Source organism: Ctenocephalides felis, unplaced genomic scaffold (assembly GCF_003426905.1).
Source record: "Ctenocephalides felis isolate EL2017-DRISC unplaced genomic scaffold, ASM342690v1 CF-g0.4_SCAFFOLD_01170, whole genome shotgun sequence".
Classification (NCBI taxonomy): Eukaryota; Metazoa; Arthropoda; class Insecta; order Siphonaptera; family Pulicidae; genus Ctenocephalides; species Ctenocephalides felis.
In genome coordinates, this window is record NW_020537324.1 from 78,465,331 (window position 1) to 78,481,958 (window position 16,628).

The window sequence follows — 16,628 nt, forward strand, 5'->3', positions numbered from 1 at the left end:
AAAGCAAAATGCCGATACCAACTAGTTTCTTACCTTTTTGTGAGGATCGTCCCTAGTATCCATCGGCGTAACAATAACATTACAACTGGTCGGCACAACACTGTCACCAGCCTGATTATCAGGCACGGGCGTCGAAGTCCTCGAGTCAGCTTTCCGTTTCTTCAATTGACCCTGATTCACCTTAACATCTTGCTCAGAGTTGACCACAATATTGCCTTCTGAAAAGGTCCCCTGAGTGGTCTGGAGGACTTTCTGTTCCTTCTTCGGAGCCATTTTATCGCCGCTCGGTTTATCTAAGATGTTCGGCGTTTTGCGATCAGCTTCGGGAGTATCCTTCGAGGATTTACTCGATGTGATATTTGTGGACGATGATGAACTCGAGCTCGAGGAACTTGTTGAGATCTTTGAGGATTTGCTGTTTTTATCCTTGTCTGAGACTTTTGATGGATTTGTTGCTGAAATGATAAAAAACACAAGAATAAAGAAAATATACAAAAAATTAAATAATAATTTAGGGCCGAACGCTCCAAGTATTTTTTAACGATACTATTTTAAAGCACAGGGCAAAAGGGCTGCAACCAGCCACGGTCTTATATGGGGCGACCTCACTAATATAAGATTAACTAATAATGATTCACGACCACATTGTCAATTTTCTAACAAAAGTATTTTTGTTTTTTATTTGTTTTGAGAACTGTTGTTTAGTTTTCGGTACCTTAATCAAATATAAGTATATATTATTTAAATATGTTATAAGATGTATTGTTATTTTTAAGTTAGATTCAACAGATTTTTTATTTACACCTTTGCAATTTACACCGGCATTTCCAAGTTTTCATAATGTTTCTAAAATACCAAAAAAATATCAGTTATATCAAAAAAACTTCAAACTTTTAGAAAAATTTGATAATATTTAAAACCGTCATTTTTTAAAAAATTGTCAATATTAAAATTTTACAAATGTTTTCAAAACTTTCAACAGGATTCAAAATGTTCACGATAAGTAAATAGTAAATAAAAAAGGAAAATATATTTAAAAAAAGAGATTTTTACAGAACTTTTTTCTCTTAGTGTAGTTTGCTCGTCAGTAGAGTTTATTTCCCTCTTCTATCAATTTGCTCGTGAGTAGAGCTTTTTATATTTTTTTTTTAGTCAAGAAATCAATAAAATTTATTTCTTTAGTTTGCTCGTCAGTAGAGTCCCTACTTATCTTTTTTGTTCTTCTATTAGTTTACTTATTAGTAAACTAGTTTCTTCGTCCTATTTTTGTATAGTCAGGAGGTAGTGCTCATTTTTTTTAGTTTGCTCGTCAGTAGAGTCCCTTTTTATTTTTTTCAGTGTCAGTCAGTAAAGCTCCTTTTTTCTATTATTGTTTTACTCAGAAGATAGTGTTTATTTTTTTTTAGTTCGCTCGTCAGTAGAGTCAGAGTTTTCACTAGTTGAGTAGCGTTCATTTTTTTTAGTTTTCTCGTCAGTAGAATCCCTTTTTGTTTTGTTTCTGTTCCACCGCCAAAAGACTTTTTACTCTGCCATTAAGTCAGTAGAGTTCAATTTCCTATTCTTGTTTTTTCAGGAGGTAGAGTTCATTTTTTTTAGTTGGCTCTTCAGTAGAATCCCTTCTTTCTTGATTCAGTTTCATCGTCAGTAGAGTTTGTTTCACCTTCTATCAGTTTGCACGTCAGTAGAGTTCCTTTTTTCTATTCCTTTTTTTAGCCCAGAGTTAATTTTTTAGTTTGCTCGTCAGTAGAGTCCATTAGGTATTTTCTTTTTCAGTTTGCTCTTCAATTAAGTTCCTGTTTCCTATTTTCTTTATAGTCAGGAAGTAGAGTTAATTTTTTTAGTTTCCTCGCCAGTAGAGTTCCTTTGTACGTTGTTTCAGTTTCACCAGTAGAGTCTATTTTCTTCTTAGTTAACTCGTCAGTAGAGTTTCTTTTCATATTCTGTTTTTCATCAGTAGAATGTTGTCTTATCTTATATCATTAGTAGTATCCCTATGGCAAATATATTTTACAATTGATTGGCAGTAAAGTTCCTTTCCCCTGGACATGAGTCAGTAGAGTTCATTTTCTAGTTTGCTCGTCAGTAGAGTCCCTTCTTATCTTATTTCAGTATCATCATTGGTGGAGCTTTTTTAATAAATATGGTCAGTTGTCATTCAAATAATATTTTACTGTTGGCTGGTCACTAGATCCATTTTTTTATTTAGTTTACTCGTCAGTAGAATTCTTTTTCTATCTTATTTTAGTGACTTCCACTATTAATAGAGAAATGTTATGATAGTAGTAAGAGTTCATTATATTAGGTTGTCAAATATCTCCCTTCCGCTTTTTTGCTCTTGGTTTATAATACAAAAAGGCGGAAGGGAGATATTTGACAACCTAATATTTACATTTATAAGTTTTAATCTATTATTGCGAAAAACCGCTTAAAAATGAAAAATATAATAATAGATGTTTTTGCCTTCTGGCTATCTTTTTTACCCCGCCTATGAAGTAAAAAGGACCGAGTGACAAAATTTTGAAATACAGCAAAGAAAACACAGTTCTACAATGATGAAAATTTGCTGGGAGTATTACTGAACATAGTCAGACAGGTGTTTGTTTGATTTGTATTGTTTGTGTGGTATAATTGGTTTGGTTTTCACAATACAATTGTTCAAAGCCACATTGGACCTTTATGCCCCGCCCTACCCTATTCTAAATATAATATATTTCACATACAACTGTGGAAGCTAGACAGGCGATGACATAAAAACAAAAAGGCTAGTAAGGGGGCGTGAGGTTTTTTAGTCGGACGGGGGTTTGACAAAAAATCACGAGAAAGAGGAAGGGGTATAGTTTGATATCACGTGCATCCATTTTTTACCTGATTTTTTAAAAAAAATCTAAACATTTTCAAAAAAAAAAAAAAAAGAAATTTTACCATTTTTTCCCGTAACTAAAAATACACGTGTATGTTTGTTGGGGGAGGGGCGTAATTTTGAATTTTGAATTGAAGGGTCCAAAAATCCTTAAAAAATCTATCACGTGATTAATGAATGCCCGCTAAGCCGCGTAAAAAATTAAACGGTATGTGAGTTTTTGTATTAAATATAACACTTACCACTTTTGATCGACTTCGTTATATGTTTATCCTTGCTCAGGTTAACCATAACGTTCTTGGAGATCAGTGGATTTGTTGTCCCGGTACTTCCTCCTGTTAAATTAGTGGTTACAGTTCCTGCTGGCAAACTGCTTGGTGGATTCTGCGTACTTTTCCCACTGCTCGAAGATATAGATTTTCTGTTTGTGTTCTTCGAAGGCTGCGCATCCAACTTGGGAGCAGCACTAGTGGGCACAACCACGTTGGTTTTTGTGGACTGATTTGTCGGGTTTTGGATAATGGAGGTCTAAAAAAAAAAAAAAATTGTAATATCTTATATATAAAAATGGAGCTCTCGATCAAATTCGGTAAAACTCGAAAACGGCTAAACCGATTTGGCCAGTATACTATCTATTAATAGAGTCAATCAATTTCCAAGACAGACAGACAGATGATCAAACATAAAGCTCGCCTCTTCAGAGATAAGATTGGAAATTTTATAATAAAATTATACACCAAGTGATCTTTAAGAGAGTCTTCCAGATATAAAATTAATATATATATATATATATATATATATATATATATATATATATATATATATCGGCTAAACCGATTTGGCCAGTCTTAGTCTTGAACAATTCGTGCCAATCCAGAGATGGTCGGAAAGGTGAGATATTATTTCAAAATCGCGTACAAACTTTACATTTTTAATTTGAAAATTTTTGTAGAAGCGTAATTTAAATAAAACAATGGACGGTGGCTAATACGTCAAATGTCAAACTTTTGACAGATAATGTTCAATTACGTTTGATAGGATGTTTTACGTAAATATTATTTAATTATGATTAAATTGTAGTGAGTAGTTTTGTTCGTACAAAAATGTTAGTAAACGTTTTAACGTAAACAAATTGACGGCTTAAAATATATTTCAAAAATATAAAGCGTTGTAATACAGTTATGAAATTATAGTATGTTATTTCTTAATATGTGTGTACTGAATTATAAAAATATAAAATCAAATATGTTTCTAACAGAATAAACTAAAAAATTGCATTGCACACTTGCATACTCTATTTTTATTAGTTGCGAATCGACGGTTGGATATGATATGAGAAGCACTTTTGAAAAATGTTTTAAAAATATACAATATTATATTAGAGCTATGAAATTTCAGTATGTTATTATCTAATATATGTACTCGATTATAAAAATATAAAATCATGTATGTTTCTAACAAAAAAGCTATAAATGTGCAATTTTGTAAAAAATGCACTCTTGCAATAGTGGCAAGTCCACGGTTTGATGAGTATTTTGAAAAATATTTAAAAATATAAAACGTTATATTAGAGTTACAAAATTTTAGTATGTTATTTCTTAATGTGTGTACTAAATATAAAAATATAAAATCACACATGTTTCTTACTAAAACAGCTATAAATTTGTAATTCAGTAAAATTATGTAATAAAGCCGCACGTGTCACTACAAACTCAACAATATCAACTTTTTTGAAATGTTAATATAAAAATGCACTTTTTGGCGTTGTAGCACTCTTTTTTTGCAAATCATATTTTTTTCAAGTACAGTGCTCTGAAAGATCTCATTTGTATAATTATATACTCATTGGTATTTATAAAACATTTTCTAGGTTATATTAATTTTTATTTATGTTATTTTAATTCAGAACCTGAATTTGGTATCAATCAAAGAGACATTTTGTCGAATAACATTTTCCCAGTTACAATTTCCCAGAATTTATCGAAGAATAGATAGAAATATATGAAAGTCCGGGGTTAAAAAAGTCTACCAACGATGTGTCAAAAATTAGTAAAGTTAAGCATTGTTTAATAACAATATTTGAAAGTTGAGGAAAAAAGATGTATAACCAGCTATAACCTTGATTTGAAAACGGTAATTTTTGAAAATCCATAATAAAAGTATTTTCTTCCGTTGGTAGTTTTTAGCATTAGTTGAAAATGTAATTATTTTGTAAAATACCTTTAAAATTATAATAAGGCTTTAAACCTTTTTGCCACCTGCCCGTTTCAAGTTACCCCGCCTATAGGGTAAACAGATAACAAATTTTTGAAAAACATCAAAAAAGCACATTTCTACAATGACAAAGTAGCTGACAGTTTTACTGAACGTAGTCAGAAAATTGTTCGTTTAAAATGTGTTATTTGTTGTGATATAATTGTTTTGGTTTTCACAATATGGTTTATATTTGCTCAAAGTCAAAGCCCTGCTCTACATATATATTTTTTATTAAATTCACTTTAATTCATCGAGTGTTACTTGAAACTTTTTAAAAAGCAGGTCAAAGAAGAAATACTTAATACATTTTCTATCTCTCCTCGCAAAAATTTGAAAATTTTGTATAAGCTCAGTAGTATATTTACAATTATACACAAAATCCAGAATCCAAAATAAATCTGAAAATCTTAAAACGTAATCAATAAGTCGAAAGACTAAAAAAGACTTGGATTGGATTATACCATGATTTCTATAGAAAGTGGATAAAACTTCCAGTTGACAAAATATAGACAAACTAATGGGGTTTATTGTTTTTATAATCATTGCTCATTGTATATAGCATTCAAACAACACATCATTATACACTTGAAGTGTTAATATTTTTGATTCTCTAGAAATTGTTTAGAATATACCTTACTTAGCAAAACAACGTTTGCCGGGTCAGCAAGTATATATATATATATATATATATATATATATATATATATATATTTGTATATTTCCCTTACCGTTGCGTTTTGCGAGTCCATCTCCTTCTCCGGTGAGCTGTCGCTCGAGTTATGCTCCGTGGCCACAGGTTTATAAGGAGGTATAACCTTAATATTTCCAACTTTCTTCAGTTTGCTATAATGATGCTGACAATATCCGCAATATTTGACGTTATCCAAATAGTTTCCAGCCTCTTCGCACAGAAGACCCAGGGCCTGAGCGCAGGTTACATGGAATTGCATTCGACATCCCGATTTATTGCACTGCATACATGCACCGATACTCGCTCTGGTGCCTTTGCTCATGTCTTGACATATGTAACATGTCTGAAAGAAAAGATAATTGATATATGAATATACTAGTGCTGTGTATGGCATCGTGCCTCAAGGCAAATTTCTGGAACTTCCCGTACCGTAATTAAAAATTCGAGTAATGACATTAGTGAGAATTATCAGAATTATGCTAGGTTAAGGCAACGAGCAATTCTTACTGCAAAGAATAATGATGTACACGCACTAAATTTCACCATTCAATCAAAAATTGTTGGCGATTTGGTGACATACCAATGATTCCGACTGGTCTTCCGTTTGCCTTCAAACGATTGCAATTTCCAGTTCGCCTTGCGTTTGCAATAACAAGTCGCAATGCCAATCGCTTAGTGTTTGCGGGATAAATTTCAAATAGATTATTTAGAAAATCATTGGTTTTCACATGGGCAGTTATACGTTGCCTGCTCACGAGTTGGAAAACCATCCGCTTTGTTTGTGTTAACGACGTCAGACCAAAAAACAAAAAATGTGGTTTACCAATGAGCACTTCAATGAAACGGATAATTTGCGGATTCACTTTCATTTACTTAGAGAAGTTCAACTAAAAAACACTTCATTTTTGTATTTTTACAAACATTGTAGTAATTTTACAAACATTGTAGTATTTTTACACCCATTGTAGTATTTTTACAAACATTGTAGTAATTTTACACCCATTGTAGTATTTTTACAAACATTGTAGTATTTTTACAAACATTGTAGTAATTTCACACCCATTGTAGTATTGTTTACAAACATTGTAGTAATTTTACACCCATTGTAGTAATATTTACAAACATTGTAGTAATTTTACACCAATTGTAGTATTTTTACAAACATTGTAGTAATTTTACACCCATTGTAGTATTTTTACAAACATTGTAGTAATTTTACACCCATTGTAGTATTTTTACAAACATTGTAGTATTTTTACACCCATTGTAGTATTTTTACAAACATTGTAGTAACTTTACACCCATTGTAGTATTGTTTACACCCATTGTAGTATTTTTACACCCATTGTAGTATTTTTACAAACATTGTAGTAATTTTACACCCATTGTAGTATTTTTACACCCATTGTAGTATTTTTACAAACATTGTAATATTGTTTACACCCATTGTAGTATTTTTACACCCATTGTAGTATTTTTACAAACATTGTAGTATTTTTACACCCATTGTAGTATTTTTACAAACATTGTAGTAATTTTACACCTATTGTAGTATTTTTACAAACATTGTAGTAATTTTACACCCATTGTAGTATTTTTACAAACATTGTAGTATTGTTTACACCCATTGTAGTAATTTTACACCCATTGTAGTAATTTTACACCCATTGTAGTATTTTTACATCCATTGTAGTAATTTTACACCCATTGTAGCATTGTTTACAAACATTGTAGTAATTTCACACCCATTGTAGTATTGTTTACAAACATTGTAGTAATTTCACGCCCATTGTAGTATTGTTTACAAACATTGTAGTAATTTTACACCCATTGTAGTATTTTTACAAACATTGTAGTAATTTTACACCCATTGTAGTATTTTTACAAACATTGTAGTATTTTTACACCCATTGTAGTATTGTTTACAAACATTGTAGTAATTTTACACCCATTGTAGTAATATTTACAAACATTATAGTAATTTTACACCCATTGTAGTATTGTTTACAAACATTGTAGTAATTTTACACCCATTGTAGTATTTTTACACCCATTGTAGTATTGTTTACAAATATTGTAGTAATTTTACACCCATTGTAGTAATTTTACCCCCATTGTTTACAAACATTGTAGTAATTTTACACCCATTGTAGTATTTCTACACCCATTGTAGTATTGTTTACAAATATTGTAGTAATTTTACACCCATTGTAGTATTTTTACACCCATTGTAGTAATTTTACACCCATTGTTTACAAACATTGTAGTAATTTTACACCCATTGTAGTATTTTTACACCCATTGTAGTATTTTTACACCCATTGTAGTATTGTTTACAAACATTGTGGTATTTTTACACCCATTGTAGTAATTTTACACCCATTGTAGTAATTTTACACCCATTGTTTACAAACATTGTAGTAATTTTACACCCATTGTAGTAATTTTACACCCATTGTAGTAATTTTACACCCATTGTTTACAAACATTGTAGTAATTTTACACCCATTGTAGTAATTTTACACCCATTGTAGTATTTTTACACCCATTGTAGTATTGTTTACAAACATTGTAGTAATTTTACACCCATTGTAGTAATTTTACACCCATTGTAGTAATTTTACACCCATTGTTTACAAACATTGTAGTAATTTTACACCCATTGTAGTATTTTTACACCCATTGTAGTAATTTTACACCCATTGTTTACAAACATTGTAGTAATTTTACACCCATTGTAGTATTTTTACACCCATTGTAGTAATTTTACCCCCATTGTTTACAAACATTGTAGTAATTTTACACCCATTGTAGTATTTTTACACCCATTGTAGTATTTTTACAAACATTGTAGTATTTTTACAAACATTGTAGTAATTTTACACCCATTGTAGTAATTTTACACCCATTGTAGTATTGTTTACAAACAAACATTTATTGGTTACAAACATTTTCGTCCACATTTAAGCTCAAACTACCGAATCGATTTCAAAAAATCAAAAACTGTTCGAAAGATATTAGTTGGGAATGATATTGATTAGTTTTAGGGGAAAATTAACTGTTGAAAAAAAAATTTAAGCCGATTTGAATGGGACTTTTTTTTGCGAAATATATTATGGTCTTATAGTACTTACTAAAATATTACGGCCTTACCTTTAGTAGTTTAATTTTAAAAATTAAAAGTTTGAGAAAATGAGAAGTTTCTTGGACGTTTGTTAAAAATAAAATTAGATGATTTACTTGGTATAACGATAGATTACTTGGTCTCAATGAACATACTAAACCATTAACGTCCTACGAAAACAGGTTCAAATATAATTATTGATTAATTAAAATTATTGATTTTCGAAAATTTGCTCTTAGAAAATACTCCGACCGGGTTAACGTGTTCGTTCGTTTTCAATTATGTACAATAAATCCACTCGGAATACTTTTAATTACTCATAAATTAATTTATTTTTTATTGATTGAGTCGATTATTTACACATTTCGGGAAGTTCTTGTAACTTGTCTCAAGGCAAAATACCAATACCAACTAGTTTTTTTTATTATTTTCAAGGAACGGGGTAAAATCTTCTTCTTATTCGGGCATTTTATATTAAATCAAGATTTGTACTACGATGTAGCTTTAAAATGTTTATATATCTATGCCGATTTCCTTGTTGATATCGGTACGCATACAACGACAGATCTCTATTCACATACGCGACGAGTAATCACAATTGACCCGTATAGAAATGATATCATCGAGAGCGAATAACGAATCATTGGCACTCGACTCTGCTGTAACGCACTTCGGTTGCATTTGTACGGATTTACACCCTAGTCGCGCCTGAATAAGTTTTACTTCAAAAAGATAATTTATATATATATATATATATATATATATATATATATATATAAGTGTTAGTATAAATGTTATACGCTAATTTCTAGTGTTGTGTACACTTCTCTAGATGTAACCTACCAACGTTGATATCCACTGATGATGACATTGAATTGAATGTCGAAACGTTTGGAATTAAAGATGAATTTATAAATCTTTGCTTTTTATTCTTTGATGTATCGCCCCATAAGAACTTACTTATATATCTCAACAAACAAAATTAACAACTAAATCAAAAAATAGATATATAAATTTCTTTCACCATGTATCGTCTTTTACCTTATTGAATCTCTCCTGCGGTATCAGCTGCAGGATGATCGGCTCCATCGTCGTCACGTTTCCGAACCGGACTTCTGGAATGTAGAGGGCGCACACGACGTGCGCCCAACCAGCATTGTCGGTCCGTTTTAGGGCTCCGTCCCTCGAAGGGCACAGCTCGCAGCGGACCCTGGCAGCCCTCTCCTGGCTCTCGCATTTTCGACAGTACCAGGGACCAGTCGGCACGGTCACTATTCCGTAGCAGGCTAGGAGAAAAAAGATAATAAATGAACTGGGTGTAAGTGGCGGCGTGCCTTAAGGCAAATTGCTTGAACTTCCCGTACCAGAATTAAATATTTGAGAAAAAAAATTAATACTAGTGGTGTATGGCATCGTGCCTTAAGGTAATTTGCTTGAACTACCCGTACCAGAATTAAATATTTGAGAAAAAAAATTAATACTAGTGGTGTATGGCATAGTGCCTTAAGGCAAATTGCTTGAACTTCCCGTATCGTAATAAAATATTCGAGACATTTCAAACGTTTTCAAATATATTATTACAAATACTGTTGTAACTTTCATTATTTTTGCTATCTTTGCTATGTTATATCTGAGCAAATCAAATGTAAATCATAAATCATAAATCAATTTATCTCCAGAACATTAACAATCGTCATTTCATTTCGAATTCAATTTTAAAAAAATACCTAAGTTGCCTAATTACACAAAATTGAAAAATTGCTCCGGCATAGTCACAGTCTAAACACATTTGCAAATAATTCTGTGCGACATTTTCAATTATACTGTGCTTAGCTGGCGGCATTTTCAAATTTTTCAATAGTTTTCACAAAATTGGAAAAGTGCTCCAGTCATTTTCACATAGTTCACATAAACAGTCTAAACGCACTTGAGTAAATATTTGCACCAGAGTGACGCTTAGACTGTGCTTAGCCTGAGTAATTTTTTGAATTTTTAATCCAAAATTACAAAAATATTTTTTGAAAAAAAAATAGAAACAAAATTTTTTTTCCGAAAGCAATTATTTTGTTGAAACGAGCAGAAAGTTCTTTGACTCATTTAAATCGGACGCTTTATTCTCTCAAAAACTGCCATTTTTTAACATTTAGCTCTGTATCTCCCAAACCGCTGGGCCTACCTTTGCCAAAAACTAATAACCACCTTTCCCCGTCATTACGAACTGAATGTTTTTTGGATCATACGAATCGGATGATCCGGTTCTCTCAAAAACTCGATTTCTATTTTCTGCACTCTTTGCTCTATATCTCCGTAACGGCTGGACCTGCCTTTGCCAAAAACTAATCAGCACATCTCCCTATCAATAGGAATCGAATGTTTTTTAAACCATTCAAATCGGTTGATCCGTGCGCCCGAAAACGTGGACGAAAAAATGCGAACATACAAAACACACACACACACATATCCATTTTTTCTGAGGTGTGCCAGTAAAATGTTCAGAAACCTTCAAAACGTCGAGAAATGCAAAAATTTTCATTTTCGATTTTCGGCCCATTACTATAACTGCCCTACGGGAAGTTAAAAGTAAATATTAATTGATGATTAAAAATAATTGTTTTAAATATTTTCGAAGAGATAATTATAATTGCTATATATTTATTCGTTCATATAATATACAGTGACAATTTTATCGCTCAAAACGCTTGAGAATGTTTACATTAAGAAGAGATACCGAATGAATCCCTCTGAGGATATATTTCTTACGATTAGAATAACGCATTTGAAATATATACATTTTCAAACTGAATTGTAAATTTAAAATTTATATATGAAGTATACAACTTTGTATATTTTTGAAAATTTTGAAAAAAAATTCCGGAAATTTTGAAATTTGTTTGAACCGTATAGGTGAACTTTAAAAATTCAAATCTTGCTACGGAACCCAAAAAAATTGTAACAAAATTGATACACATTATTAAAATCTCTATAAAATATCTGATAATTTGATGTACACATGTCTAATGATCATTTCAGAGCGCCAAATGGCATTTTTTTACTTTTTTTCACTAGATCTCCGAAACCGCTTGACCTACCTTCCCAAAAATTGAATCAATTCTTCATTCCGTCAATAAAAGTAAAATGTTTTTTGAATCATTCAAATCGGATGTTCCGTTCTCTCAAAAATTGAATCACTATTTTTGGCACTTTTTGCCCCGTATTTCCGAAACGGCTGGTCCTGCCTTTGCCAAAAACTAATCAGCACATCTTCCCATCAAAAGGAATCGACCCGTACAAAGGAATTTTATATATAAGATATACTTATATATAAAAAACGAAGGAATTTTATATATAAGACTACTAATAAATTTTTAGGTCCTGATTCTTTTCTTTCAGATTAAATCATAATTATATATATATATATATATATATATATATATATATATACACGTACATGTTTAATTTGAGTTTAAAATTCGGGCGTAACATCAATAAAACTAGTATGGGAGTTTTTTTTTTAAATTTATTTATTTAAAATCCATACGTTTTGGCTAGCATCTTAGCCATCATTCAGTGGTAATCAAATTAACTATAAAAATTGTTAATGTTAATTGTTAAAAATGTTAAATAAAAATAATTTCATAAAAAGATATGCTAAGCAACAAGATGATGAAGAAAAACATTAAGGCTTTATGATGGAATAGACCTTGTAAATACATATTATAAGGTCTATGATAAGGTTTGCTGATTTAACCCATTTCTGGGCACAAAGCTTTCGAAAGGCATCTATGGGATTATAAGTATCAATACAATAAAAAATCAGGATTGAGACCTGCTTCAATACCCTACAAAGCGTTTCATCGTACAGTATGATAAACAAATATAAGGTCAACTATGCACAAAAGAAGACATAGAGAGTATTTGAAGGACCTCGTGATCTTTGGACGCCTCTATTCTTAACTAGTACTAAAACTTGATTGTAGATATACTTTTAATTAATTAAACAAGTTAATTCAATATGAACCTAGCTCTCAATGACACAGAGACATTGTTGACGATATGAGTGTAGTACTTACACTATATAACATTCTGGTACATATTTATATATTCTTGTACTATGACTCGTTTTTAGATCTATTTTATATATTCTGCAACTAAGACTTGATTGTAGATATATTTTTAATTAATTAAACAAGTTAATTCAATTTAGACCTAGCTCTCAATGACAAACATTTTTGTACGACAATATGAGTAAAGCACTATTTATGTTGCTTATTAAATACTTTTTTTATAATAATTGAATATCCTTTATGATCTTCATTGTGTTAATAAGCGCTGAGACAAGGTTTTTGAGCATATCTTTAATTAATTAAATAATTTAACTCTATCCAGACTTAGCTTTTAATGATATAGCTACATTCTTGTTTCAATCGGTGAGATTTTTGGATTTTTACAGTAAATAAAATTGCTTTGTGGTCTTCAGCTATTTTGTAACGCCTTAAACTTGGATCTAGATGTATATTTATTTATTTAAACGAGTTATTTCAATTTAGACCTAGCTCTCAATGACACAGAGACATTGTTGACGATATGAGTGTAGTACTTACACTATATAACATTCTGGTACATATTTACTTATTCTGGTACTAAGACTCGTTTTTAGATATAATTTTATATATTTGGTACTAAGATTTGATTGTAGATATATTTTTTATTAATTAAACAAGTTAATTCAATTTGGACCTAGCTCTCATTGACACAGAGACATTTTTGACACAGACACCTTTTGTGATCTTTGGACACCTATAATTTTACCCATTACAAACATTTATATTTGTTAACGGACAAAAGAAATAACATCAATGTTCATGACCACAATACACAAAACAATAATTTTGTCATATTTTCATAAATCAAGGTGAAATACTTTCACTGCAAAAATTATTTACCTAACAGTCTATGTATATTATTCTGTAAATAAATTTTTATGATTATATTTATGTGACACAAATTGAATTTTAATAAATTATATATATATATATATATATATATATATATATATATATATCCATTATCCCTTATTACCTTGATGTACGGCAACAGTACACCCTTGTCCATCGCAGTAAACTAGTGGATTCTCTGTCCACCCCCTCTCATCAGAACAAACACAGCACCCGCCTACCATCTCCTTCATGCTGTTCCACTTAGCGTTGGAAAAGACACCATTCCACTGTTATAGTGTTCCCTCTTGATTCGAAAAAAACTAAACACACACTGGGTGTAAACTTTGTATCGGGGAATTGACAAGATCAAGGAGATCAAGAGGATCCAGAGGATCAAGAGGATCGAGAGGATCGAAGACTGACAAGTCTTGTGTCACATGTTGTCGTGGATGGTTTAGCACATTGTGGGATTGGAGGTGATGTGGGGCATGTTGTTTGTGTACCAACAAGCAAGTTTGAGGTTATGTTTTGAAGTTTGTTTTTGTGGGTTTTTAGTTATATGTTGTGTTAGATTTTGTGTGGTTTGAAGTGGATTGTTGGTTTGTGGTTTAATAGTACATTTTGGGGTTATCCAAACACATTTGATGATGACATCAAAACAATTGCACAAACAACCACATCATTTCTTCAACGTCAACTTCTTGCAACTAAATACGCTATATAGATTAATTAAAACTATATACAACCAATATACAATTAAATTGTACAATTATCTTTCTAGTAAACAAAAACCAAAACATAAATATACGTTTGTGGTATCTAAACAAATCTTTTATTTATAATCGTTTAATTCCTATCCGACGACAACTGCTGTTTCGTTATTAATGAACGAATCTAAGATATCCATTTATTATCCTCGTTGGCTTGTCATATTTGTAAACAAAACGCAAATCAATACATAACACTGCCAAACGCACGAATGTTGAATTTCCCGGACGCCATTTTGTGATTTGTTCATTCGTTTGTTTTCTGTTTTGACGAGTGTTGCCTGATGAGAGTGTTTACGTGGTGAGGTAATTGAGAGGTTCGCGTCTAGGCTAAGTAGAGAACAAAACCTACTCAATAAACAATTTTTATGAGGTAAATTTTAATTTAATTTGTGTTTATTTTTATTATCATTACATCATAAATTATAAGTTAGAAATGACAATACTGAAAATCAAAGCAAAGAAAAAAAAACTAGCTGTAAGTGGAATTCTGTCTTGAGACAATTGAGGCAAATTGCTGGAACTTCCCGTACCGTAACGAAATGTTCAAAGAATACTGAATGTTTTCAAATAGATTATTATAAATATTGTAACATTGTCTAATATTTAGATTTATATAAACTGAATTGCAAAGTTCAAATTATGTCTTTAAAGTATATTAGAAATTTAGTCAAAATTAAAAATAAAATCTGAATTATTTTCGATATACAAAAAAACTAAAAAAAAAAAGAAAAATCAAATTTTTTTTTCCAAAATTAATTATTTTGTTAAAACAAGCTGAAAGTTCTTTGAATCATTTAAATTGGACGCTTAGTTCTTTTAAAAACCACCATTTTTTGCACACTTAGCTCTGTATCTTCGAAATGGCTGAGCCTGCCATTGCCAAAAACTAACAATCACTTCTCCCAACCATTACAAAGTGAATGTTCTTTAGATCATTCAAATCCGATACTCCGTCCTCTCAAAAACTCGATTTCTATTTTCTGCACTCTTTGCTCCGTATCTCCGAAACTGCTGGACCTGCCTTTTCCAAAAACTAATCAGCTCTTTTCCCTATCGATAGGAATCGAATGTTTTTTGAACCATTCAAATCGGTTGATCCGTGCGCCCGAAAACGTGACTGGAAATTTGTATCCACACACACACACACATATCCATTTTTTCTGAGGTATGCCCTTTAAAAATGTTCAGAAACCTTCAAAACGTCGAGAAATGCAAAAATTTTCAATTTCGATTTTCGGCCCATTACAATAACTTACCCTATTTGCCTTAAGGCAAGTTGTATAAGCTTTCCGATATTAATAAATAATCCATTTAATAATAAATTTGATTACATTTGTACATGATATACCTGTATACCTGAATAGGTGTTCTAGATAAACGAGTAACGTTATCTCAATTTTAATAGTGTCTGCAATTCATAGAGGCGCCACCAACTGTAGCACGTAAATCTACCACTAGGTTTGATTCTAGATAAATTTATTTAAATGTTATATATATTGTTTAATTTAATTTAAGTTGAATGTAAACCTAAATTAGATAAAATATTATTAATTATTTAAATGTAAAGTAATTTATTTCTGCAATAACATCTCTGTTTATTTTTAGTGTATTTAAATGAACTGAAAATATTGAAAATCTACAGATATAAATTACACAAGATATATAATCAAAATCATCATATGATTGTATAACATTTAGTTAATTTTATAAATAATACATACACCTTATTCAGTTTTCCATGCGTAAGATATATCTTGTATTAAAACATCCCATTTTTATTAAGCTTTTTATAAAAAATCCATTCCATTATTTTGTAAATATTCTGAAAATATTAGAATTTTTAAAAAGCCTCATTTAGTGTAGAATTTGCTAAAAATTCTTATGTTATTTTGAATAATTTGTAGAAATTCTGCAAAATATTAAAAAAATAACACTTAATTAGATTTAAATTACATAAAATTCTTGTAACTTCATATATATAGAAAATAAC

General features: G+C 30.7%; 1 protein-coding gene across 1 annotated transcript in view; it reads right to left on the reverse strand.

Moving 5' to 3' along the window:
- Positions 1 to 14,694, reverse strand: part of LOC113366326 (protein AF-10-like) — a 30,066-nt gene extending 15,372 nt beyond the window's left edge. Inside the window, exons 1-5 of the mRNA XM_026607916.1 lie at positions 14,011 to 14,694; positions 9,973 to 10,217; positions 5,845 to 6,150; positions 3,103 to 3,388; positions 34 to 455 (exon numbers count right to left, since the gene is read on the reverse strand). Of these exons, the coding sequence (XP_026463701.1) occupies positions 34 to 455; positions 3,103 to 3,388; positions 5,845 to 6,150; positions 9,973 to 10,217; positions 14,011 to 14,119 (1,368 nt within the window). The 5' untranslated portion in view covers positions 14,120 to 14,694. The remainder of the gene's footprint in view (positions 1 to 33; positions 456 to 3,102; positions 3,389 to 5,844; positions 6,151 to 9,972; positions 10,218 to 14,010) is intronic.
- Positions 14,695 to 16,628: the final 1,934 nt, after the last annotated feature.